The 25,782-nt window shown below is 40.8% G+C and overlaps 1 protein-coding gene across 1 annotated transcript in view; it reads left to right on the forward strand.

Moving 5' to 3' along the window:
- The window catches only part of MAP2K5 (mitogen-activated protein kinase kinase 5), a 122,334-nt gene that overhangs the window by 51,293 nt on the left and 45,259 nt on the right, over positions 1 to 25,782 (forward strand). The window contains exons 13-17 of the mRNA XM_010017853.1: positions 3,500 to 3,548; positions 10,193 to 10,266; positions 11,198 to 11,248; positions 14,463 to 14,534; positions 25,549 to 25,578. Of these exons, the coding sequence (XP_010016155.1) occupies positions 3,500 to 3,548; positions 10,193 to 10,266; positions 11,198 to 11,248; positions 14,463 to 14,534; positions 25,549 to 25,578 (276 nt within the window). The remainder of the gene's footprint in view (positions 1 to 3,499; positions 3,549 to 10,192; positions 10,267 to 11,197; positions 11,249 to 14,462; positions 14,535 to 25,548; positions 25,579 to 25,782) is intronic.

The raw sequence follows: 25,782 nt of genomic DNA on the forward strand, positions 1-25,782 counted from the left end.
AAGTTTTCACAACCCTGTGTCTTGGTGTCTGATGTTTCAGCGGAGCCCAGCAGCCTGTTTTGTGGGTTGGGGCACCTTTTTGCCAAGACCACACACACCATAATGCCCATCCTGGTCAGCTTGGGAAGATTACCCAAAGCCTAGAGGATTTCTGTTCCTGTACTGAGGAGAAGGAGGATATAAAACAAAAGCTGGAGCTCACATGGATAGACTTTCTTAGATAAAACTTGGAGCTTCCATAGTCTTTTTTCCCCCAGTTTATATGTTTTCTTTCTACCTTCCTTGCACCATGTACACAGAGTCATTTGTCTTTTATTCTCTCGAGACATGTACAGTGCATTGGTCTATTGAAGCTGCTTAATAATATGTGTGACCTGCACATCTGTTAATTAGAGTATCCCTTTGTTGTATTTGAAGAAGTATTTAAGTGAAACCATTTCCAGAGGAAAATGATGTCGGCACATGTAGACATTTAGCAGCATCCCAGCTCTCCTCTCGCTCCGACTTGATCATTTTCTTGCTTCCTTTCTTGTTATATGAATTTGTCATGGAAAGTTATGGACTGACAACCCTTGAAAACAATGATGAGCTATAAGGTCCCTTCCAAACCAAACCAGTCTGGGATTCTATGATTGATGAGCAGGGTAAAGCAGTGAGGGAGAGGTGGAGTCTGCTGAGACTTGGGCCCCCAAGAAAGTGGAGGGATCTCTGACTTCATCATAAAATTCACCCTGATTGCCTATATGAGACAGTGTCAACAAGAAGGGGAAGTCTCTCTTCTTCACTGTGCTCTTTATTTGTGTGAAGGGCTGGTGTGCTTTTCCAAAGGAACCCCAAAGTGATGTGGTTGCTCCTGCTTTCATATTGATGTGTACTTACTTGGGTCTGCCCATGTAAAATCTGTTCTACCTTTGCTTGCCACTTCACGCATTTATTTTCACTTCAATTTCTGAAGCAATGACATTGTGCACTGTATTTTGAGTTCTAATGTTGATTGAAGTTCTCCCTGAAAGGATGTGCACTTGAACTGTCAAGAGAGTGAGTGATAGACAGTAGGTAGAAGTACTTTTTGTGTCAAGGCTTTGTCAAGCTGTTGTTGTAAAACCTACTTTACTGAATACCAATAATTCCTGCTAGATGTTCAATCAAAAGATACTCTCTTCCAGCACCATTTTAGAGTAATATTTAATACTTGTGAGTCCTTCCCTAATACGCAAATGTAAGGTAAGTGAGTAGCAGTGCTTTCCTATAGCTTAGTCCATCTGGGGGGCTCCTATTCATATCTTTGCAGCTCAGGATAAAGGGAAAAACTCTTTTCACTCCTTTGCACACTGATGCTGAGAGAACTGGAATTGAGTTTGTTTAATGCCGTGTCTTTCATAACTGCTTATCCAGCACATTTTCCATAATGAAGATGTTTAATAACTCACAGCTGTTGACTTTTTTCCCCTGTAGGAAACATTTCTTTTTCCTACGAATATACGTTTTAAAATAAATAATTTCATAATGGCTTTAAAGATTATGAAGAGTCCAAATAGATGCTTAATCATCAAAGCAGCGTACTGTCCTCAGAATCACTTTCACCACTGAGGAAGCCTGAAATGTTGCACCCCCTTTCTTTACATTTGTATCAATACTTTTTGGTTTTCCCTTCTTATGTCAAAATACTGCATAAGTACAGTTCCCCTGTTATGCTTTTTGAAAGGCCAACATGAACAAGGCCACACCACTGGGCACGCAGAGTTTGACTAAGGTGTTTTGCTACAGGTAGTTGCTATCTGAGGCCATGAGATGGGTATGGAGTGTGAGTTTAACATTGAGAAATTGCCACCTAGAGCGGTTTGCTGGGGATCTGGCCTCATAATTTCCTTTACAAAAGAGATTTCAATTCCACTGACATTGGTTTTGGTTACAGAATAAAGTCTGAAAGGAGTTTCTAATCCAGTAGGAAGGCTGTAAATCCTTATACTCTCTGCTTTCATGCTGTATAATGTTTTAGCGCTTCTGCTTGATCACTGTAACAGAAGTAATTTCATTGCAGTCTACTCAGACAATGAAAAGAATGTAATTGTTTTGACTGAAAAACTCCTACAACTTCACAACTGTTGGGAATGCTTTATTGTTCTGGAGATGCACAAAGAGTGTCTCAGGAAAATGAATGAAATGTCATCTCATAGATGGGAACTTTGTAAAAAAGATTTGCTCTGTTAAAAGAAGCAGGCTGAGACAGCAGGGATGGGTCGGATAAAAAGGAGCAGGAGGAGAAATGTGCTTGTTGAATGTTGTTCTCTGGGCTTGTAGTAAATGTAGGGGAAAATCAGAGTGTTAAAAATGCAAAAGTGTTGGGGTTTAATTACTACCAGAAACAAAACCTGCAGAGAGGATAACTTGTAACCCAACTGCTGTCTTAGGGAGTTGACTGATTGGCTTGTTTAATTGTTACAATCCTATTGTACATAGGAAATAGAGTGGCAGTGGAATCCAGTGATAGAATCCTGGAATGGTTTGTGTTGGAAGGGACCTTAAAGCTCATCCAGCTCCAACCCCTGCCATGGGCAGGGACACCTTCCACTAGAGCAGGTTGCTCCAAGCCCCTGTGTCCAACCTGGCCTTGAACACTGCCAGGGATGGGGCAGCCACAGCTTCTCTGGGCACCCTGTGCCAGCGCCTCAGCACCCTCACAGGGAAGATTATAGTGATAATCTTGGTTCAGAAAGAGCCATATATACATGTTCTGTGTAAACAACATGAGCTGTTGTTTTGGGAAGTACACCTGCATTTGTACTGCTCATGCATGTATGTAGTGCTGGTGTAACAGGTTTTTGAGTTCGGCTATAGCAGTTTAGGTAGTGGAAGGAGCAAATTCTGGAATAGCAGGCCAAAGGCTGCCCCAGTTCTTATCTCTTAGGGGTCCCACTTGTATTTTCTGGGGCTATGGGAATGTTTGGTCTAAGATGGGTAATACAAAGAATGAGACAATTTATACAGTTCAAGAAGAAATGTTCTGCATTTGCATTAAATAAAAGCTTGGGAAGTAAAGGAGGAAGAAGTACAGGTGCACTAAAGGGAAATAAAGGAAAAGAGAAGATGAAGTGGAAGAGGCTATTAGAGATTTTGTTATTTTCTGGCCATTAATTTCACTGGGTTGCTTTTGTTGCAAGAAGACAAATCACTATGCACATTCTTTCATGACTTCTAACACCCCAGCAAAGACAGAGGAATTAAATATGCACTGAAATGCCTGAAGGGATTTAGTATAAGATCAACTAATTTCAACTTACAGATCCAAGAGAGAAGCTTCTTAGTGTGCTCTTGAACCTGTTGCTGTGCAGCACCAGGGGTTCATCCTGGTCCTGAAGCTCTTGGGAAGGGATATTTCATCTCGCCCTTTTCCTGGTCCTGGCTCAGTACTTCATTGGAACTTGGGTCTTTAATGGCTCGTGCCAGCTGAGATTTCTTAACAGGAATCTTTAATATGTGTTTTTTCTTTTCAATTCAGGTTGTGAAAGGCCTTACCTATTTATGGAGTCTAAAGATTCTGCACAGAGGTAACAGATGTTTTCTGTTTTCCAATGAAATACCATATTATTTTATATTAACAACACTTCTGCAGAGACAGTAGATCTTAGAAACATCTGCTTTGATTCCAGTGGAGTAATGCAGAATGAATCTTACTCATTAGCCTTGCATATTTTCTGGTAAAATATTTTTATTGCTGTTCTTTTTTATTGCCCTCCCTGTTCCTCTGCAAAGAAAAAGACTAAAGAGAGAAACAAATTTTATAGAGATTGAGATGCTCAGTGTTACAGACAGGTGCCCAGTGGCAAAATCAGCAAGGAAATCAGGTGTTTGCCTGGGATTGGAAATAGAAGATGGATAATGTATTGTCTTATGTACCTCAGAAACCTCACGTGACAGCCACAAGCATTACAAGAGTCCCTAAAATTGTGGCCCACTGTCCTCTAACATGGTCATGAACAATTAAAGAACCTTTAAACCTGCTTGCACATCAGCCATTTTATTTTGGGGTTTTGCTGTTTATTCTCTTTCCTGAAGCTCATCTGTATTTTTTTAAACTTCTCATTTAGTTCTTGCTTTTTAATGTTGTTTTATTTTGTTAAAAATTTATCTGTTGTGGAAAGTTAATTTAGATTTATTAGAACTTTCAAAACCAGTGTAAGTTCTGGAAACAGGGGAAAATGCTGTTTAAAGAACGAAGAAGCTCTTCCCCCTACACCACCTCAAAAAAGGAAAACTCATTACATTTATAATGTTTCTAAAGTGTCTGAAAGTAACTGCTCTGGTTCCTAATGTTGCTAACAATACTGTTTAATTTAACCCATCTGCTCGCTCAGCCCGAGTGCACAGTTGGAGTGTGCAGTAACCGACATCATTTGGGATTGAAAGAAAAGGGTAAAGTAGAGAGACATGTAGAAAATCTTATGTTGCAAACCAAGTAGGTAAGAGCATTTCTTGTGGCATGACTGGTTTTGGAGTGGCTGAGAGGTGGGTGCAAGGCCGAGCAAGGTGATGAGCAATGTCTGGGTTGTTCACCTGGTGGTGTCCTTGGAGCTCAGACTGTCCTCAGGCTTTTGTGGAGAGTTGGGGTGGAGAATGAGATTGATCCTTCCTTTGTGCAATGCCCCAGCGAGCAGCTGTGCAACAGGACATTCCTCCTTGGTCTGACAGCATCTCCTTCCTGGGAGATCGCTCTGACGTGAGAGCACAGGTTCTCTCCTGGGTGGGAGAAAAAGGGCTGTGGCCAGAAGAGTGAGTAGAGATCAAGTAAGGTCCTGGCTTTGTTACCCCTAATTAGAGGCTCAGTGAAACACTAAGGCTGCTGGTGTATTTGACCCTTGGCTATCACTGGATTAAAAGAACAAAAATAACCCAGAATCCATGACCAACTCAGTGCAGGCACAGGTTGCCAGGGAGGCCTCATTTCTGATGATGGTTTAAGCATTTCACCTGCTAGCCTGAATGTTGCCAGATGCAGATTTAGGAGCTCCATCCACTTGCAGCAAGAGGATGAACTGTCTAGATGCCAGAGCTGCTACAGCAACTGTCAGAATAAATGAAAAGGTAGCTAGAACATCCATGGCTGGACATTGCTACACAGTCTTTGCCACACTTTTACAACACCCAAAGAGAAAAAAGCACATTTGGATTTTATTTTTCATATAAGATTCTGGTCACCCCCTGAATGTGATTTGGAGAGAGCATTGTGGGCAAGCATAAGTGCTACAACTGCAACGTTTTATTGTTTGTTCTGCTGTAAATTTAGAACCTGGATCTGATTTTCGCCTTGCCAGTAAAACAAAATCCCCCCTTTTATAAGGGTTTCATTGCCTTGATTGAAGAGCAGCTCGGAGGTTTTGATGAATTGTGTATGGTCCTTGCCATGGCCTGAAGAAAAGCGCAGAAACTGATTTTTCATCACACTTCAGATGTTTCTGGCCTTGGTCTGTTGCTGGAATGACCAAGGTGAGAACAGCACTGCAAAGTGCCATGGAGGGGATAACTAGAATTTGTGAGAGGAGCAAACTGGTAGTACTGCAGAGTTTCCTCAAGGTTTTCAGTCTTGGTACCTGTTTTGAGGACACAGAAAATGTGTGCATACTTCTCTGTCTTAAAAATGGGTGCAGAGTAACACCATGCAAGGAAAATGCCTGTTTCTCAGAGCAACGCCTGGCTGCTTGGTTTTAATGCATCAGAGGTAAAAGAAAGACCATTTAACCCTGACTGCCTTGCTGTCACATGTAAAAGATCATGCAGGAAGCTCGCACAGGCTAAGGAGTCAAGAATTTCCACCGCGACATAAGGAAGGTGGAGAAGCTGTGTAAGGCAGCGCAGCAAAGACAGTTTGTGACTAGAGCGTGGATTAAAGCAAAGGAAACAAACAATGAGCAAGTCTTTTATTGCAGATCAGACATTTCAGCAAATATTACAGCTTAACTTCAAAACAAACCTTGCAACTAATGAGGTGATAGCCGTGCATATTAATAAACCCAACGCTGTAGTCTTAGTCATCACACCCACATCAAACATAAACATAAGATTAACACCTACACCACTTCTTTGGAAGATGTGAGAATGTCCCAATGATAAGTGTGCTCTTTTCCCCAGAGGATAAGAAGTAGAAATGGAAGGGTAATGAGAAATTAACTTAGATTTAAAACAGAATTAGCAATTAAACAAGTCTAATCATGTACAAAGTCAAAGTTTGTATAAAGACAAACCAAAATCTGTTAAGTTCAAGAATAAGTATAGACCGTATGCATTTTATCTGCTACGTTTTTTTCTCTTCACACCTCCTTATTAAAGGAAATGTATGAAATCAATGTTACCCACTTGTGTTTAATTGTGCTCATCTGTATTTGTATGTGTGTTGGGGGCTGGTATGTATTTGTGTTAGTTTGGGCCCCTTGGTTTCTGAGCAGGTTTTAGATCTGTGTCTCTTCTGGTCTCTTCTGTTTTGTGTTGTGTGAGGTTGAGCAGAGTCAAAGATCTGAAGATCTTCCCAGGCTGTTGGTGGCTGGGAGGAGAAAGGAGGTTTGTGCATCACACAGACCATCTCTTTTTTACCCTGGGTTATTCCCATAGAAGGATATTCAAATCCTCTTTGTTTTGACAACCTACTGGAGCTAAGGAGTGCTGGTTGGCAGGGACAGGTACTACTGCAACAGGGACAAGGAGTCTTCCCATCTTGGTTTGTTGAGGATTTCACCAGAGGTGCCCAGAGCAGCATATTTAACTTTTCACCTACCCTCTTTTTAGCTTTGTGAGAGAAAATTGTTAGTGCTGAATGTAATGAAGCACAGACAAAAATACAACGGCATGTGTATTTGTACCTTTACATACTATATATGTGTAAGTAAGCACATACATGCACACTTGTGGACCACTTAGGCTTATTTACAACAGAATACTCCTGGCCTTTGCAGCAAGCATGCCGAGGAAGTCATTGTGGCAAGGAAACACTGTCCTTTCCTCAGCAGCTTCTCTTTAACAGCAATGTTCTGTGAGCTGTCGGCAGGTAGAACTGTGCTTTTGTATCTCGTCTTCCTTGAACCTGGCATGCTGTGGTTTTGTATGCTTAAAAGATAGGAGAAGTCAAGAGACAGCTTTTAAAGATACGTTGTTTTGTTGTTGTTTTCCTCACAATCACTAATCTGTTTGCTTTCAATAAAACGAGATGAAATGTTTGGTGTTCAAAAAGCTGAACCCGTGACAGTTCTGTTTACTGGTAAGCGCGTGCGTTGCAGGTCCCATTTGTTTGCAGAGAGGTGAAACTACTTAGGCAGATATATCATAAAGAAGACTTGTTCCTCCTTTATAATGATGCTTCATGGAAGTCATTTGTATTAGGCAAGCACTGGTAATGGGAGCATAATGACCCCTTTTGGCTCTTGTTTAAATTCTTTCACTTCTAAACAGTAATATTAATCACTAGCAGATGGTGCAGAACATTATTTATGCACATTTGTTTTCCAAAACCAAAAAGAAATGTTTAACCCATTAACTGAAGCCGTTCATGAAACAAAAAGGCTAATTTACTGATTGGGTGATTTTTCTTCCCGCTTTCAGTGTGAGACACTTTGTGAAGTGGTGTCTTTGTTGAGGATTGTCACTTTCTTTTTTTCTTGAGGAAACCAACACAACTGTTGGAATTCATAGCAAGTATTTGCTGAAATCCCTATTTGTGGTGCTAGTTAAATTCTGCTGCATGGACAGATAGTATTTGTTGTTGTAGCAGTGCTTGGTTGGCTGCAGCTTGCTCAGTGGAGGCCCCAGCCTGCACAGGCTCCCCTCCTTCATGGGCTGACCATCAGTTGCTTTTTTCTGTTAGGATTTTCCATTTTGTTTTATTTGTGGAAGGATTTCAGGATCAAGCAACACTCGTTGAATGACGGATGTTCTTTTTAATTGTATTGACTTACTGTCACATCCCATGTGGTGGCAGGGAAGGGAAGCTGGGTTTGCAGATCCCCAGTGACGCAAGGTGGTGGCTGGACACCTTGGCTCTAACTTGGTGGGAACTGGCATTCCCGGTGGGACAGGGGACATATGTGGCATGGTGGTTTCCTCCAGTGAGTCGTGTTAAAGTAGTAAGGACTTGTGGGCTGCCCTTGGAGAACATAGAATCACAGAAAGGTTTTTGTTGGAAGGGACCTTAAAGCTCATCCAGCTCCAACCCCTGCCACGGGCAGGGACACCTTCCAGTAGAGCACGTTGCTCCAAGCCCCATCCAACAGTTCAGCACAAGCCCAGTATGTGGGTAACTCTGTTGGCTGCCATATTATTGGAAGGTTAAACAGGATTACTGTGCAAAGTCCTTTTCTCCTCAGGATTCAGACAGAGTCTCTGATGGACTTGCCATGTCTTGTTAGATGTAGCAAAGTCAGTCGACACCAGAGAGATCTGTGCTGTTTGGGAGCTGCCACAAGCAACTCTTTGAAGTTTTAGGTAGAAAACATATTCCTAAAATGTCGTTGGGAAGTGGACAGGAGATTGGTGCCTGCATGGATGGCTCCATAGCAGTGTTCTGCCTCATCACATGCGGCGGGGGAATGGGTAAAAGTCCACCATACATGCAGCATGTGGATTGAATTCCTGAAGGTGAGTTGAGATCAGGATGACAGAGAGTCTGACAATGCTGTAGTGTGATGGAGACACTAATGACTGCTTGTTCTTCTGGCTTTGGAGGGAAATTGCAAAACATACCAGAAGTATCAATACCTAACTTAAAATGTACAGACCCACTTAAGTTTTATAATGTACTGTTGGATGCTCCCCTTTTTTAGACTGGATTTTTAGCTCATATATAGGAAAACATTTAATCAGCTTGTTAATTGAGGTTATACATTTCTACGTTACAGAGACAAATTAAGCAAGCTACTGTGGTACCAAGAAACATCTGCTAAGCAAAAGCAAACTTAATGATAAACAAAATTAGGTTCTTTTCTGGTTGAGTTTCATCCATCTGCACCCAACTAGTGTTCACTTCTAAAGAAGGCAAAGATATAAGCTATTGCTTTTAATCCATTTTGACAGAAGAAAGCAGTGATTAGGCAAAGCCACTGTGCTCTAATCTTCCCAAGTTTAAGCCAGGCCATAACGTGCACATGGTGCTTTCTGACTGGCACACAAAAGATGCTCAGTGTTTCCTGCATTACCATTGAGTTTATTCACGCATTGATTTTAGAGTATGAAACAGAAGTAAACCAACTTCTGGCATCACAGGGGGTCAGCGTTAAGATCTTATCTGGCTTTATGATGTACATTGATGTTTTATTTGTTGGAGCAGGATTAGTAATCATTAGTAATCATTTTAAAGCATTGCTCCAAATCCATGCGATCGGAGCTGTGTTAATGCAGTAGAAGCCGTGGAGGAGGAAGCTGGTAGCTCTGAAGAATGGTGTCCCTGAGAGCAGAGCTGCCCTGTATGCGTTCTTGTAGCTCAAATGTGCTTGTTTGTTTTGTGTTTTGCTGTGTTCTTCTATACAGGTGTTTGTGTGGGACACTTTGTATTGGTAATTTTGATAGAATATTCTGCTCTTGTCACCACGTGGAATTAGGTGAGGGCTGTTGGAGAAAAGGGAGTCGGGGTTAATTGCAGTGATAAAATACAAAGTCACGAGGCTGGGAGGAATGGTGAAAGGTCAGCCCAGCTATCCCTTAGCATGAAAACAAGCTTCAGTCTTTGCACCATTGCTTTTGGCTTGTTCCTAAATCGTCCAGTGACAGTTTGTTCCCTTTCTGCTATTTCCACTTCACACCACCAGCCACAGATCCTTTTTTGCAGACCTGCTCCAGGCACTTGTTTAATCCTATATTTATGCAGTTGGTTAATCCCTATCTAAACACAGTGCTTCCATTTATCCCTATTGAATTTCATGTAATGTTTTCACTCTGATTTTCCAGTTTGTCAGGATCACTTCGAATTCTCAGTCCTATCTTCCAGCACGCTTGCTGTCCCTCCCAGATTGGTGTGACCTGCAGCTTTAATAACATGGATTATTACTATTTCAGATATGACGTCTGTGCTACTGACTGCTACAAACCAGAGGCTGCATTTGAAATACTCTGAAATATTTCCTGTTAAAATCCATCATGCTGATACTGGTAACAATCTCTGCGTACACGATGCGTGTCTCGGATATCTAGAGAATATACTTTTGTTCCCAAACAGATGTGAAGCCGTCTAATATGCTGGTGAACACACGAGGCCAGGTGAAGCTGTGTGACTTTGGGGTCAGCACACAGGTAATTCCCCCTTTTAGATACGTGCCTGCTCTCTTCCTAATGCCAGAAATCACCTGGCTGCCAGACAAACAGCCCCACAGCAAGCTCCCCTCTGCTGGGAGAGCCCTATTCATTTTTAATCTCTGGGCGACTTTTCTTCATCTGAATATGATTGTTCATTGTTTAATGACAGTAAAAACTGCTGATATTGTAATTACTACTTACGAATAGCAAACTTCATTGATATGCAGCTTTGATCTGAAAGCGTTTTGGCCAGACAAAAGGGAGGGCAGAACGAGAGATGTGTCTGGGGAGCCCAACTGGCCCACAATAAAAATTAATATTGGGAGTAACAATAGTGGTGGGCTTCTACAATGTGCAGCACAAATTTTAATTAATTTCCATTTTGGGCCTCCCTGGAGAACTTCTCTGATAGTGACCCATGAGCTTGCTGTGATGTTGATTTGAATTTCAGCACCTTTACTCTCAGCCAAACACGAGGACCAAAGAGAAGGTCAGCCTTGTATTATAAGTTGTCAGAGTCTGTTGTCCCTCCAGCGTATTTAGTGCTCGTTGCATTCAAGTGATGAATGTGGCTTTATTCACATCTTGAGCCAGCTGACTGAAAAATGAGCATGTTCAATCCTACTTCAAATTGACTTTTTATATCAGACTAGTTTGGGGTACTAAAGCGATAAGTATCCTGTTTAACAGAATTGTTTAAGGTTATCTGCCATAAACTGTAATGCAGTGCTTGTTTAAATTGGAACTCTCATTCCGAACAAAAGAGAGATTTAATCATTTTTAATGCCTTTGCAGATAAATTTGTTCCCTTTTACATAATTTTTAGTTGATTTATAGGAATGATGATTGTAGGTTAAATGAGGAATAATTGCCCATTTTATTTCCACATTATCTTTATATTGTTCTAACAGACTGTTTTGTCTGATAGCTGGTGAATTCTATAGCCAAGACGTATGTTGGAACAAATGCTTATATGGCGGTAAGTGGATTTATGCAGGAATTACATTTAAATAGAAGTATTTGTTCACAGTCTTGTTCTGTGTAGTGCAGGATATATTCTAAATCAATTCTCAAACTTCATCTCTTGCTATACCCAGTATAAGCTATGTCTTAACTTTGTGTGTAACGAAACAAGTCCCTTGTGCTGTCTCACAGACCTGCTCTCTTCCTACCTGTGCTCCCTACCAGCTCTGTGACACTGTGCTTCTTGCTGATAGGAAAGAGTAATACTGAAAAAGTGTTTATTTAATGTCTTTCTGGTTGCCTTTACTGCATTGTAACAGCTGAGAACAAAGCAGAGAAGCCAGTCCAATGTTCAAAAACCAGTTTTCCACAGAGATAGTAGAATCATAGAATCACAGCGTGGTTTGGGTTGGAAGGGACCTTAAAGCTCATTCAGTTCCAACCCCTGCCACAGGCAGAGACACCTTCCACTAGAGCAAGTTGCTCCAAGCCCCGTCCAACCTGGCCTTGAACACTGACAGGGATGGGGCAGCTTCTCTGTTGAGACGAGACCACCTTTGCCTTATTTCTGTACATTAAAGCATAAGTTCCCATCATTTTTAGACCAAATGAACTCATTACTGAAGATGTCTCACTAGGGGAAAGGCTGCTGCTGTTAGCTAGGATGGAAGGTTTGGGTTTAGCAGTTCCAGCAGACCTGACAACTGGCATGTGGTGTTCGTGTCATGGAGATTAATATGGTGACAAGGGCCAGTCTAAAAGTAAACTACAAAAGTTAGCATTTATTTTCCATTAGATGAGTTTGATTAATTTCAATTCTCCATTTAACAGATGTGGAAACTTAAATGCTTCAGTTCAGAGCACTGTACTAACCGTTGTCTTCTGGTTTTGGCAATTAAAATTCTAACAAATTATTTATGTCATAATATTAATGAGGAAAAAATCAGCTTGTTTAAAAAAAGAAGAGAAAACGATACCAAGTGGTTGATACTTGTATTTTTCAAACCTCAGAAAAGAGGAGAGAGAAATCCATGACCTTTAATTGCTTTCAGGTATTTTTTCTTACTTTCTTGTGGGAAGAAAGCAGACCATTTATTTGCTAAGTGCTTCTCTAGTCAAGGTGTACTCATTATGTAGCCTCTGAAACACTCGTGTCACCATCCTAGAAAGACTTGGGCTTTCCTGTGTCATCACAATGTTATGTGCAGAAAAGTGTTTTAAAAACATAAGAAAGGAAAAATAAATCTGGTCTGGGCATTACCACTTTTATAGTAACGTGCTTATTTTGATGGCTTCGTTCTGTAAAAGAACTGGAATAGAGTGATTGAGACAAATAAACAGCTTCAAATTAATCAACTTTTCCAAGTCAGCTGTAACTCTTAGAGTGGTCTTAAGCAGGTCTGAGAATTAAATTGCATTATGCTTTTAGTGTGCAAGTCAAGATTACTGTTCTCTTTCCCAGGTGTACATTAAATAAATTACTTTTTTTCCTTACTGTTTATGGATGAATGTAATGTGTTCACCTGCTAATGGAAAAAGAGGGATTTAAGCTCAAATATACTTGATCTGATTTCTCGTGTTAGAATAGTTTCACTTGCTGAATGAGTCATTTGTTGTCACCAGATTTGTAGGCAGGTCATCAAAAAGTAATGAAGGCCATAAGGTTTGGTTTGCCCATTTGGCAGACTGGGAGTCAGTTTGAAACCATTAAAAAAATGGAGGTTTCTGTTGAAAATAAACAAACAAAAAACGCTTATTGATAGAGAAATTAAAATTTCCAGCAAAAATGGTATCTTCTGTAAAATCATTTTGTCAGCACTTTATATAGACAAAAAATTTTGGATGGAAAAAGTAACCAGTCGTAGAAATTTAAAGAGAAAATGGTTTTGAGCTCTGTATCCTTGGGATGATCTATGTTGCACGCTTTATGTATGTGCTACTCTTATTTTCGTCTTCTTTTCCATACTCTTAAATCCACATGAGTAGACTTCTTGTTTAAACATGCGAGTGATTTACTTGCTGCTATATTCTGTGAAGACATCATTTCTAACTGTAAGTTGCCATCTAAAGCTTGAGCTGTTATGAGGGAAGAATAAACCACTTAATATCCCTCAGTGTGAATTATGCATCTGATTTGGTGGCTTGAGAAAGGCCAGGGTCTCATCGGCACTAAAAGAATCTGCTGTTATCGTCTTGCCACAGGTGTAAGATTTTTGGGTCACTGTTCAGCTCAAAATAAATGAGGCTTAGTCAAAAAGATTTGTTGTTCCAGTTCCATTCAGAGGTGGTTTTTAGGTTATGGCAGTTGTAGAAGACAATCCTTAAAGGCAGTATGGGCAGCACTTTGGTTTTTACTTAACGTTCATGCTGCGATAAAAGCTCTTGACCTGGGATTAGCAGAGCAGAGGAAACATCCGAAAACACATTGGACTGGCACTAATTTGGGAGTTTGTTTTCTAACAAAAGTCTCTGGATTATTAAAGACTAAAAATACAAGCAGTGCTTCGTAGGTAGTTGGGCTAGACAGGTGCATTAACAGCACAGTGGGGAGAGAAGTCTCATGGAGCCTTTTATTGTTACGTTTTATGCTGTACTTGACCTTGGAAATGCTTAAATTGTAGCTTTCAAGTGAAAACTAGCAGTTATATTTTACAGCATTCTGTTTCATGAAGCATTAAATTTGCTATTAATAGTTTTGAGTAAAGTCTTTTATTTTCTATAGGTCAGAAATGAAATTAAAAAGTATATAAAATAAAATTGCTGGCATGTGACTTCATTGGTTCCTTTGACTTCAATAATTTTGGTTTTTAAACCATGGTTACTCCCCAACCCCTTGACTTAACATTAGGAGCCTGTTTTCCAAGTGTACCTTGTGATAGACATATGTACCATGGACTCACAACTTGACCTTGTGCTCCGCTGCACGTGTGCAAGCCATGGGCTTTCTGTACGTTGTTGTTGTTGTTGGATAAAACATCCCAAACACAAATGCCAAGGCCAACTTTGCAAGGTGTGTAGCTACACATCCGAGCATAACCAAGTCCTTTGCCCTAGCAGAAGAGGCACAATAAATAAAGAAGTCGTGTTTGAGGAGTGGGTTTGCTCTCTGCCAGGTTAGCTGGTGAGCACTGAGCTTCTTTGCGTTTTCTCAGTTTGCCCTGGGCTGGCTGCTGTGGAATATATTGTTGGTTGTTGGGCTCAAGAAGATGTTTCTTTCCATCTCTTTGCAGCCTGAGCGGATTTCAGGAGAACAGTATGGAATTCACTCGGATGTTTGGAGTCTAGGGATTTCCTTCATGGAGGTATGCAAATATCTGTCATTCTCATGTGCACATGGCAAGAATCAAATCTACCATCAAAATATTTTCGTGTAGTCTTTGTAAACTCTTTTATATGTGCATGTTTTGAACTATTGCTAAACTTCTTGGCTGTATTTAGAATGGGTTTGTTCTTACCGCCTTCAAATTAGATGTTAAAGTGCCTCTATACAAACCATTAACAGTCTTAAACCCTCGAATAAAACTCCACATGGGAGTAGGAAGTAGGGCCTGGTCCATGGATGCCTCTGCAATCTTTCAATCCTCTGGGATTGAAGATGATGGTGTTTCTGTATTTCTTCACAGGCTGGGAGAGAGGGGACTATTATTAGGGTTAAAATGGCATTATGCAGATTCCAGGTTTGAGCTGGTTAATGGCCTTAGAAAATCTTTGTAGAAATATTTGCCCGATGGTATGAGTCCTTCCTTGTGTGATGAAATGGTTTGGGTTGGAAGGGACCTTAAAGCTCATCCAGTTCCACCCCCGCCAGGGGCAGGGACACCTTCCACTAGAGCAGGTTGCTCCAAGCCCCTGTGTCCAACCTGGCCTTGAACACTGCCAGGGATGGGGCAGCCACAGCTTCTCTGGGCAAAGGTGCCCTTCCTTTTTCTTCTGGTGTGGTATCTGATATATCACTGTATCATTATGTCATATAACGGTAGAGTAATAATTAAGGTAAAGCTGAATATGCCTTTTGGTGAAGTGCAACTGATGTTTTAACAGAAGATTAGATAGAAGTTAAGTAGTCTTGGTGCTGCCCCCCTGCATCTAGGCAAATTTCACATTCTGTAGCCTAAAAGTTAACCGAGACTATTGTGTTATTTTCAAACAATAAATTCCTTGCCAAATCAGTTACAACCACAGTGAAAATACTTAATGCTGAATCATTGCATTTAGCTCTTGTAAATCTTTTCCAGAGCCTGACTGAAGCTAGCTCTGAATTACAGCGACATACTTTAATGTGTCACAGGGGATGCAGGTCTCTTAATTTGTTTTACTGCAAATTTTAATGGCTTGTGATGCTGGAGAGCCCTCACAATTTTGGGAGAGATACAGACTGTGCTCACACACTCTGTAAGTGAATCCAGCCAACAAAGGGCTAAATCCAGATTGTATTATATGAAGACTTGACTATGGCATTGTCCTGATTCACAGTGGAATAGAGTGATATTAATGCAGAAGTCCAATAGAACAAGCATTTACTGATTTCTTTGCTGAATAAAAAATGTATTTTGATGTGCAGCAGCAATGTGATGATTTACCATGTAGGCAAAGATACTTGGAGTGCAGTTTAGGATTATTAGTAGGTTGCCTGTCTGGTCATGAATATGATTTGAAGGATGAATTTCATGTTATATGAGCCAACGTTAGGAAAACACCTTTCATTTGTATTTTATCTCCTCTTTTAAAACTTCTCAACTTTTTTTTCCCCTTCTCTCACTTTCCACAAATGTTTTCTGAACCAGATGTACAAAAACCAATTTGGTTTGGTGTGCTTTGTTAATTGGGATGTCATCTGGTCCTCTGGGACCTCTCTTCAACGTGATCGCTGCTTTATTGAAGTGGTTTGAGTGATGTGTTAAATGATGAAAGCAAGGACAGTGCCTTAGAAAAATGGCACAGAAAAGGTGAAGAAGATGCTCAAAGAGCCACGCAAGGTCACTGTCATTAAAGTAACACTGTATTGACATGGGGATTGGTAGTGGAGACACCCAGGCCCTTGTTGATGGAGCTGTTAAAAAGGGAAGCTAGCGTTTGCTGTAGGATTTTAAAATCATTTCCACTTAGAGGTGCAGTGCTCTAATCCCTACAACTTCGTGCTAGCACTGTTAGAGCATGTTAATTTAAAAGGAATGGCACGTAGGACCAAGTTAGCAAGGGCTGTTCTAATGTACGAGAATATAAAATATCAGTTAAGTAAATCTTCTCATTTTCTTTAATATTCTTCTGAGCCTTTCAGATGTCTTGAATTTCTTTGCTGCAAGCTTCATGTAATGAGAAACTGAGTTTTACTTTTGAAGGTTAAGAAAACTGCCTCAAAAAACTTGCTGGCAGAGTATGAAAAGTATTAGATGGTGGGAACTACCTAAGTCTTGAGAGATGGTGAGTGTTCTTGTTCCCTTTGAGGTAAGAGGTATCTGAGAGTGCTCAGTCTTTCCTTTGCTGGAAATAAAGAAGAAGTTATAAATTAAAAGAGAAATACTGCTAGCATTTCTTCATCATTATTATTATTATTATTATTAAGTTTGCACTTCTTCAGGATTTTTTGAAGTTAATTGAATTTCATACATATTCTGTAAACGTGTTTAAAGTGTTTTATCGCAAACAGTTTGTGTGTTTTCATGAGGTTTTAGATGCTTCATTGAGGTGCTCCTGGCTTGACAAAGTGAGTTCAATTTCAACTGATGACATTGCTGTCACTACGCTGAAGACTGTGTCAGCATTTTCATTTATAAAAGCTCTTTTTCAGGGCTTTATATCTCAGTCATAAATACACTCCGGGCTGGGCTGAGCCTGAGAGCTGTGTGCACTCTGTAACCGAGGCAGTCTCCCTCCAAGAGCCATGTCCTGCACAGGATAAACTCAATTGCCTAATATTTCTTGTTATTCTCCAGTATGACTCTCATCCTGCCTTGCATGGCTGTGAGCTGAAAGTGAAATTTAAAGCATTCGAAGGAGGATAAAATCCATCTTGTTGGGTTTTAAATAGGCAGCGTTCTTGTCCAGTGGTGCCTTTTTGAGGAGCAGGTATCCCTTCAGCAGAGCCGCTTCTCCTGGGATAAGAGACTGCTGCCAGCGACAAGAACCTGGTTGAGAAGAGCTTTGGTGGGACCATGTAGGGCTAGTGTCTTCTAGGGTGCTCCTGCAGGGGATTGCTTCTGGGTTTTCTCCCAGATTTTGCCATCTGAGAGCTGACTGCTAAGGAGCACTGGCATGCTCTCAAGACAAGACTGAGGACTGGAGTCTCCTACGTGTCCTGAGGAGAGATGGTAGGTGAAAAGGGATTTTGGGAAGGGAATGGAATAGAGTTGTGGTCAGAGTTGTTTGTTGAGGTGAAGTATAGGCTTGCAGATCTTTCCCAGAAAATCCAGGGCTCATTTTATGTACCGATAAAATTGGTATTACGTTATATTGAAATGCAGGAAATAAGTGATTTGCTTATGCCACAAACCTAGTAAGTTTTGGAAGTAGAATATTGGCTAATGATACCTTTTGCACCTCCTTTTCTATGACATGCTGGTGTCTGCTTTCCACAGTTCTCTGCTGATAAAAAGAGCTACTTTTCCTGTGTTTCAGGCCTCTTTTTAAAATTAACTTTTCTTGCAAACATGATGAGTGTTCTCTCCTTTAGAGAAAAGGAGCTTGTCTGGCAGTTTTAGCATTAGAAACAAGTTCTTTAAACTCCCTGAATGAGAACATGACAGCAAAGAGGAGGAACATGTTTGAAGAGGGTGCTACAAGAGAAGAAGCTCTGCTTCAAGATGATTCTCTTAAACATCTTAAAGATTGAAGTGCTTTAACTGCATAAAACTGATATAAAGGTTCGTGTATATGTAATCTGGTCAAGGAGAGGAGGTTTCTGAAGAACTTTCTAAGGAGGCTGAAACATGTCATCAGTCACGCATCGTCAGCTTCAAGATTGTGAGCTGATCTGCAGGAAGCTCTGCAGACCACAGTTTTGCCTTCTGCAGGATTTCACCTAAGTGTGGACGTTATGGTTGGTCTTTCATCAGTATTACACCCTTACCTAAACAATAGCAGGTAGACAGATGCTGGGGGTGGAATCTGAGACCCGAAGAGGTGGTAGAGCACGGTTTCAGTAGTGGCACTGGAGACATGGTGAAGGTTTGGTAGCAAGAGGTGCAATCATGATGAGACATCTGTGAACGTCTGTGTGAGGCACGGACTATGCAGTGACCTGCAGTGTCAAAAGCCACACTGAGCAGAGACAGGAGGAATATTAATTAAAATAGCCCATTAAAAAAAGGCAAGGGTCAAGCTTAAAAGGAAAATGAGAATTGCATTTGATCTCCATACAGAGCAGGAGTCTTGGTATTGTAACGAAATCCTTGGCTGAAGTGAGGTGTGTCTGATCAAGTGACAGTTCTTACTGGGCTTGGCCTTGCTTTTTGTGTGCTTGCAAGGAGCAGAACTTTATCTTACTTCATTAAACTGGAGATACAAGGAAATGCCTTGCCACGGTGATGCTGCTGGTGCTGGTGGAGCCATTGAGAATAGCAGGAGGCATGAGGAAAGCAAGCAAGTAAAAAGCACTTTGTTGCAACGAGCCTCACCTTGTTACTCTGGTTTTAAGGATTGTAGTAATGTGATTTGTATGGACAAATCCTCAGGTGCTTCACTCAGTGTTGAGAGTGGCTATAACGTGCAGAGTTCCGCTCAGCAATTTGAGTTGTTCTTATTGTGGCGCATTTATGTGGTTTTAATCATTCTGTACTGAATGCTGTGTTTCAGAAACTTGATCTTAGGAAAAAACTGGCCTGTGTGCTTATTATTTTTCCTCCCTTGAGCTATTTCAGGGGATTTTTCAAGGCAGTGGCCGTTAGCTCCATTTCCTCATCTGCCATCTTCAGCAGCCACCACGATGAAGTCAGACAATGTCCAGCTCCATCGCGATCTTTGTGGTGGCGGAATTAGAAGTAAAGGTACCAGTGCCTGAGGGTTGGGTCATGAATTAATAATTGCTGTGTGGTGGGGGAGGCCCGTCAGAATAGCTGAGAACGGGAAGTTGCCTTGCAGAGCACTATCAATCACTCAGTGACCATAACTTCCAGTAATTAGTGTATTTTATGGGCCTTTGCTTCAGTGACTCGGAAGCACATATGCTCCACTCACAGCTAAACTTAGCCAGAGTAATATTCCAGGATGATTTATCCGCTTGCTGCACTGGGAAGTAACCCTATATTAGGTGAAGATTGTGAACTAAGCTGCAATAAAGTGTAAGTTTAGGTACAGTTTGTGCGGGTTGAGACCTCAATGTATCATGTTTCTCAGCAATTGCTCTTAGGCCACTGCGGACAGTCTGTGTAGCACTGAGATAAATAATACAGTTTTCTGTCTGAGTGGAAAGATGAGTGGACAATTAATGGGTAATGTCATACGTGGTGTATTTGTAATATATAGGATCGTGCAATTAATGTTCCCTATTCTTATCCTGTGCAGTGTAGTTTCTGCTTTTTGAAAGTCCCAAATTTAGGTATGTTTGTCATTCGAACCTGCCATTCCCTGTTACTGGATTGGTTTGGTATGATGGACAAACTCTCTCCTGACAGTAGAGATGGAGAACAGCTGGAATGGAGCTGCATTTCCACCAGCACAACCAAATTTTAACACTTCTTTTCCTTTTAAGTGTCAAATCTAAATCCAGCAGACAACTAAGCAGGAAGCCCCTCTGCTCAAACAAGTAGCCTCATTAATCTTTATGGACCATTTGTGTGAATTTTGCACCTGACAATTTCCCCAGATTGGCCCTGAAAGGCCCACGTCCCATCTTTTTCCCTTCAGAAGAGGCGCTGCTATTCCGAGCAATACCTTTGAAAGCGCAGCAGTAAAAGCCTGGTAATATAAGGGATTTGTGGCGAGGAAGAAATGTGCAATTTAATCACGATTGTCTGCAGCCTTTGGTTTGCGGTGCATTTACTATAGTTCATATTTAAAAGAAGTCAAAGTGAAACTAATTATCTTTAATTAAGGTGAATTAGGCTTTGATTTTTAATATATTTTTATGTAGAGAGATCTCAAACTCATCTGCTCAAGCCAAGGAATGTCCCAAAGGTTATTAGGGCATATTTCTGTTGGGCCTGATGGTATTAGTAATAACCTTCTTCCTCATAGTCCTAGACATGAACAAATATGTCACTTCATCAGTCTCTGTTACCCGCGCTTATGCCCCTCCGCAGGGGTCGCAGATTCCACAAGTTCCCAGCTAATGGCGTTATACATTAAAAATTGAAGCTTTCCTCACTCTGAGGCCTTTCAAGGCTTTGTTCTTAAGCCCCAGACACTTTGGAGTGCAGCTGCAAACTATAGGCAGAAGATTAAATTAATTTGTAACTCTTTTTTTCGTCCTGCATTACTAAATCCTGCACATTTAATTGAAACCCTACTTCAAGATGCTTTGTGTTTCTGTTCTTCTTTGTTGTCGGTTTAACCTCAGCAGCACTTTAACGCTGGTAAATTGCTGTTATATCCTTTTGGATTCTCTTTTTTTTTTTTTTTTTTTAAAACTGTGCAATAAGAGGACACTGGAATTGATATTAGAAGGAAAGAAAAATCTTAGAGTAGTTTTTGAGGTATTTAATATTTATTAAGGTCCATACCCTGCAGAGTTTCAGGTGATTTTAAGCCATCTATCTAGGAATGTATAAATTGGTCTTGGTATGAAATTTCACCTAGGGAATTTTATGTTATCCAGTAGTTAAGTCTGATTTTTAAAGTTTCCTGTGTCTGAATGTTCCGAAGTGGCGGCTGCTTTTCCATAAAATGAGGGTTTAACGGCAGTGCACCATCTAAATGCAAAATTCTTAGATGGAAATTTAATTGTGTAAAATGTGCACGAGGTAATTAAGAACAAAGTTTAGAACATTTCAGACTATAAAGTCCCCCTTCAGCTGGATCATTGTGATATTGTAAGTGCTTATTTTCAATTTGCAGTTATGCTGAGAAACATGGAATGTGTCTAAATTAAGAATAAAACCATCCCATGCTTTTCAGTATAACTGTAAATTAAAAAACAACTTGTACAACATAGACAATAATCTAAGTGGGAGATTTTATTGCCCAAGTGTCCTGAAAGTATGTTTTGAACTTCTTTCCCTCAGTCACTTTCTGAACAGGATCCGGACCAAGTCCCTGTTGTAATTCTTATGTAGTCAAGCAAGTAAAGAGGGATGCAGAGAGAGCGGTTTGTCAGTGAGGATTTCTATTTTCAGTTCCAAAATTGTTCATTACATTATTTCACCGAGTCATTTTAATTTTGTGTTCACATTAAACGTATGTAGTTGAGGTTAGATTTGCTTTCCAGCCCTTCTTACAGCTGCTCCAAACAAGGGGTTTAGGCACCTGCCTCTACCAAAACTGGCTGCCTCATGTTTGCTCTCCCTGGTGTGATTTTTAGATATTGTTTGATAAAAATCACTATAAAATGAGTGTTTTAAGTGCTCTGATGGGCTACTTCTATGTCTAAGAAAGCAACAGTTAAAAGAAGACCACGCACTCTACCACCCTTCTTAACAAAACCCTATGCAGACAGGTAGTTGCTCTGAGGTGTAATGGTGTAGGAGAGAGTTATTCTGACATATTTCTTGCTGATATGGTCTGATTCTCATTTATATTTCCATACCATGCTGGCATTGCAATTCACTGGGCCTTTTTTAAATGATGGGTTTTGCTGTTCTTGTGTATTGGGAAGGTGTCCCCAGGGATATGTGAGCCATCTCCTTGAAGTTTAAGCATTCCCTTTTCCCCTCCTTAATATCCAAAGCTACATAAAATACTAGTCAGTGCCCAAACCTAAATAGTGTGAATGGAAATACTATATTTTTGTTACAATGCCTTAAAATTGCAAGTTCCTGAGTTTTGTCACCTGTAAATGCAGAGGAGATAAGTGTTTGATAGTGCATTAGTTTGGTAGTTTACAATTGTTTGTGTCCTGCACTGGGCTTGTGCTGCTTGTGTTCAGATGACTTCCTTGAGACAGATGATAACAGTATGAAAATCCCTTTAGTGAAGCTCTAATCTGTTTGTTTTGGGGTAGGTTTTTTTTTGTAACTGTGACACTGTTTATAAATCTAAATCTACACACAGAGGTCATTGGTTAGCTGAACTTAAACCATTTTACTTAGTAAATTTAATTAAGAAAATACAGTGCAACTCATAAGCAAATGAGTTTTTCTAGTTTTAAACCAAACCACCCTCTTGAGTGCTGATTGCCTTGCTCGACCCCTGGTGATACAGAAACAGGCAAAATTAAAAAGGACATTAAAGCTTCATTAAATCTGAAACACATTTAGTACAGTGACATATCTGCAGGCTATTTCAGGGAAGATTACATACTCTTTGGTAAGTTTCTTAATTTATAATACCTTGACAATCTTGCAGGGAGGAAACAACTCTGACGAGCTGAAGCAAGTGATGGTTCAGGGGATGCAGAACTGGCACATGAGCTGTCCAGGGCTCTGTCGCTTTGCAGTTCTCAGTCAAGGAGCAGCTTCACTGAGAAACGTGTTTCTTTTCACAGCTTGTTCCTGATGCATTTTGGATTCTTCAGACCTCATTTATACACCCCGTGCTTATGTCTGGCAGAAAACTGCTCTTTCCCCAATTACTCTGCTGCCTTTGGAGCCCCTGCTGAGGCGTGTGGTGGTCGAGGGGAGGAATCGTCAGTGAGAATGAAAATGCTTAGTTTGAAGTCATCAGTGAGGCTGTGGTCATTTTTCTGCTTAAATAAGATGTGCAGAATCATGCCCTGTGAGTATAGCCATAGTTATCTTCTTGTTTTGCAGTGGGGTAACTATTACATTCCTATGAGTCTGTAGCTTTTGTAATGACTATTCCTGCATCTATAGTCATTGGAAAAATCAGGATTTTTTTCTACTTCTGTTCAGAGAAAAGTGTTTGGCATTTATAGGTTTATTTCTAGGCATTTATAGGCTATCACAGCAGCAGTGTTTCTTAGGATCTCAAGCAGCTTTTTGGAAGTTACAGGTGGTCCTTCCGAAAGAAGATGAATAGAAGGGAATGTTTTAGTAGGTGCTGGTCCTTAAGACTGAGCATAACAGAAAACATAAGGTCTTGGCTTAATTACTTAGCAGTGTATTTCAAAGCCTGTCATCAGAGAGCAACTGGAGTAACGCTGAGCTGGGAGAAGCTGTGAACCAGATAAGAGTGATAGAAAGGATGGTGGTCAAACTGCTTAGCTCAGGTTGGTTTGTTACGAGGATGGATTTACTGTGAAGAGAAGCACTGTGCTCAGCACTGCACCAGAACCAAAACTGAAAGGCAGAATTCACCCCAAAGAATTGAGTCTTAAAGGCAAACCTGAAAGACAAAGCACAGAAGAAACCCAGAGGAGGAAGGAATATCACTGTGGAGAACCTGAAGAGGTCTTGTCTTCTCACCTCAATGTTGTTCCCTGTTCCAGTGTCTCTTGTAAGCTGGATTTCTTCTACATTCTGTAGGTGTTGGTCTTACAAACCAAGTGACAACAATCCCCACATGGAAGCCTGGAAGCAGATTCAGAGAGACGAGTGGCAGAATAGAAACATCTCAGAAAAAACATGTATGTTATTGCTAGTAGGGATCCTTGCTCAGCACACCTCAGTAGTGCAAAAGCTTCTAAGAGTAGTCACCAAAAATACTGTTTCATCTCTTTGGGCATCTCTTGCATGCCTCTTACACAAATGCTTTAAGACCTACTCTGCTTTTGCAATGTCTTTCCTCTGAGGACCTGGAAGAAGTTTACTGTATTCGCTAAGGCTCACAGCCAAATGGCTAGTATGGGACTAAGTTTGAACAGCAGCTGGAAGTGCAGGAAGGGCATCATCCCTGCTCATTTCTGGTTGCTTCCACTCATTCTCTCAGGTGCTTCTTACTACCTTCTCATGACCTTTTTCCTGAATTGATGAGGCTCGAGTATATCTACTGGTCTTTGCCCCATCCATTCATTCCCCACCTTCTTACAGCTCTTGTCTATGCCTGATTGTTTATACTTAAGGTAGGTTTGTGCTGCCAACCAGGCTGAAATTTCATCATAGGTTAGCACAGCTGCCTTAGCTGCAATCTGGCCAGGTCAGGTAACCTCAGCACTGAGGAGCTCAGATGTCATTAATGATAGAATTGCTGGAAAACAGCTTTCACCCAGCACTGACGTGTGGTTTACCCTTTGCAGTGCATGACATGATGGCTTGGACCTTCAGCATTGATGCTGTTACTCGGTCTGATGCGAACATACGTAGTTCATCATGCAGACAAATCAGTAGTAGCAGTGCATCCGTAACCTTTTTGGTAGAGTTCCTTCTGAAGGCAATAAGGGGAGAATTCACCAAGGTTAACCAGGGTGTAGAGAAGCTCATCTGACTATGGCTCCTCTGCAAACCATGGGGAGAGGTGGGCTTATGTAGAAAGCAGGTCAGAACAGAGCTGCTCTGAAAGCCCTTCTGGAGGAGTCTGTGTCAGCTCTGAAAGCCCTTGTCCTTTACTGAGCAGCAGACAAAATAACTTAAACTAGCTATATTTTGCTTAAATTGTTTCCAAGGTTCAGATACCAAATGGGAAACCCTAAAGTTGAATGAAGAATTTATTATGGAATATTCAGTAGCTGTGTCATTATGACAACTGTAGTGTTGTGGCTGGGTTAATACTGATACTAGCAGATACTCTAGTAATGCACTGATTGACTTATAAAACAACGTGGGCAACAAATCCAGTTGATGTCGTGTGCAATTGAAAGTAGATCTGAAGAAAAGTGGAAGTGTCTTTTTGCAGGTGCCATGATCTCTCTCCAGATACCCCTCCCAGGTTCCTACCTGGGTTTGACACCGATAAGGAGGCAAACCTCAGCTGTATAACCCAGATTTTACTCTGAGCCAGTTAAGGAAGGACTTTGGGAGTTCAGTGCATGCTCTACAATACCTGTTCATTGCAGATAATTATCAGCAAAGGCCAGTGTCATTGGCCTCACTATTGAGGCTGAACTGGTTTAATTTAGAGAGTCCTCAGGAACCTGGGCATCAAACGGTGTTATTGAGTGGTAGAGACAAAAGAGCTCAAGAAATACAGAAATACTCAGAAACATAGAACAAGGGGTGGTGGTTGTGAATGACTCCATTCTAAATACAGCTCTTTGTGTGTTTTCAGCATTACTTTTGCTGACATTTTCCAATTTATACAATAGTAAGAGTTGAGTACTTTTCTCTCTTTAAGAAAATGTGCCCTCCATGCAAATCTATATAACTAGACAAATATTATTTCCTTTCCCAGCTTGCTCTTGGGAGGTTTCCATATCCTCAGGTAAGATTGTTCATTACTGCTGTTTGCCACTGTGACATTCATTCCTATGTATGAAGGTGCAGAGAGCAATTGTGAACATTTGAGCCACATACAAATAAATCTGTCCTGTTAAATTGAAAAGTGGTATCTTGAAGGAGTCATTTAGAAGTCTCTATTGATTTTTTTTTCCCTCTATGTCTCCTCCAAAATCTAGATTTTCTTTCC

The sequence above is a fragment of the Nestor notabilis genome, unplaced genomic scaffold (assembly GCF_000696875.1).
Source record: "Nestor notabilis isolate BGI_N333 unplaced genomic scaffold, ASM69687v1 scaffold17837, whole genome shotgun sequence".
Taxonomy (NCBI): domain Eukaryota; kingdom Metazoa; phylum Chordata; class Aves; order Psittaciformes; family Psittacidae; genus Nestor; species Nestor notabilis.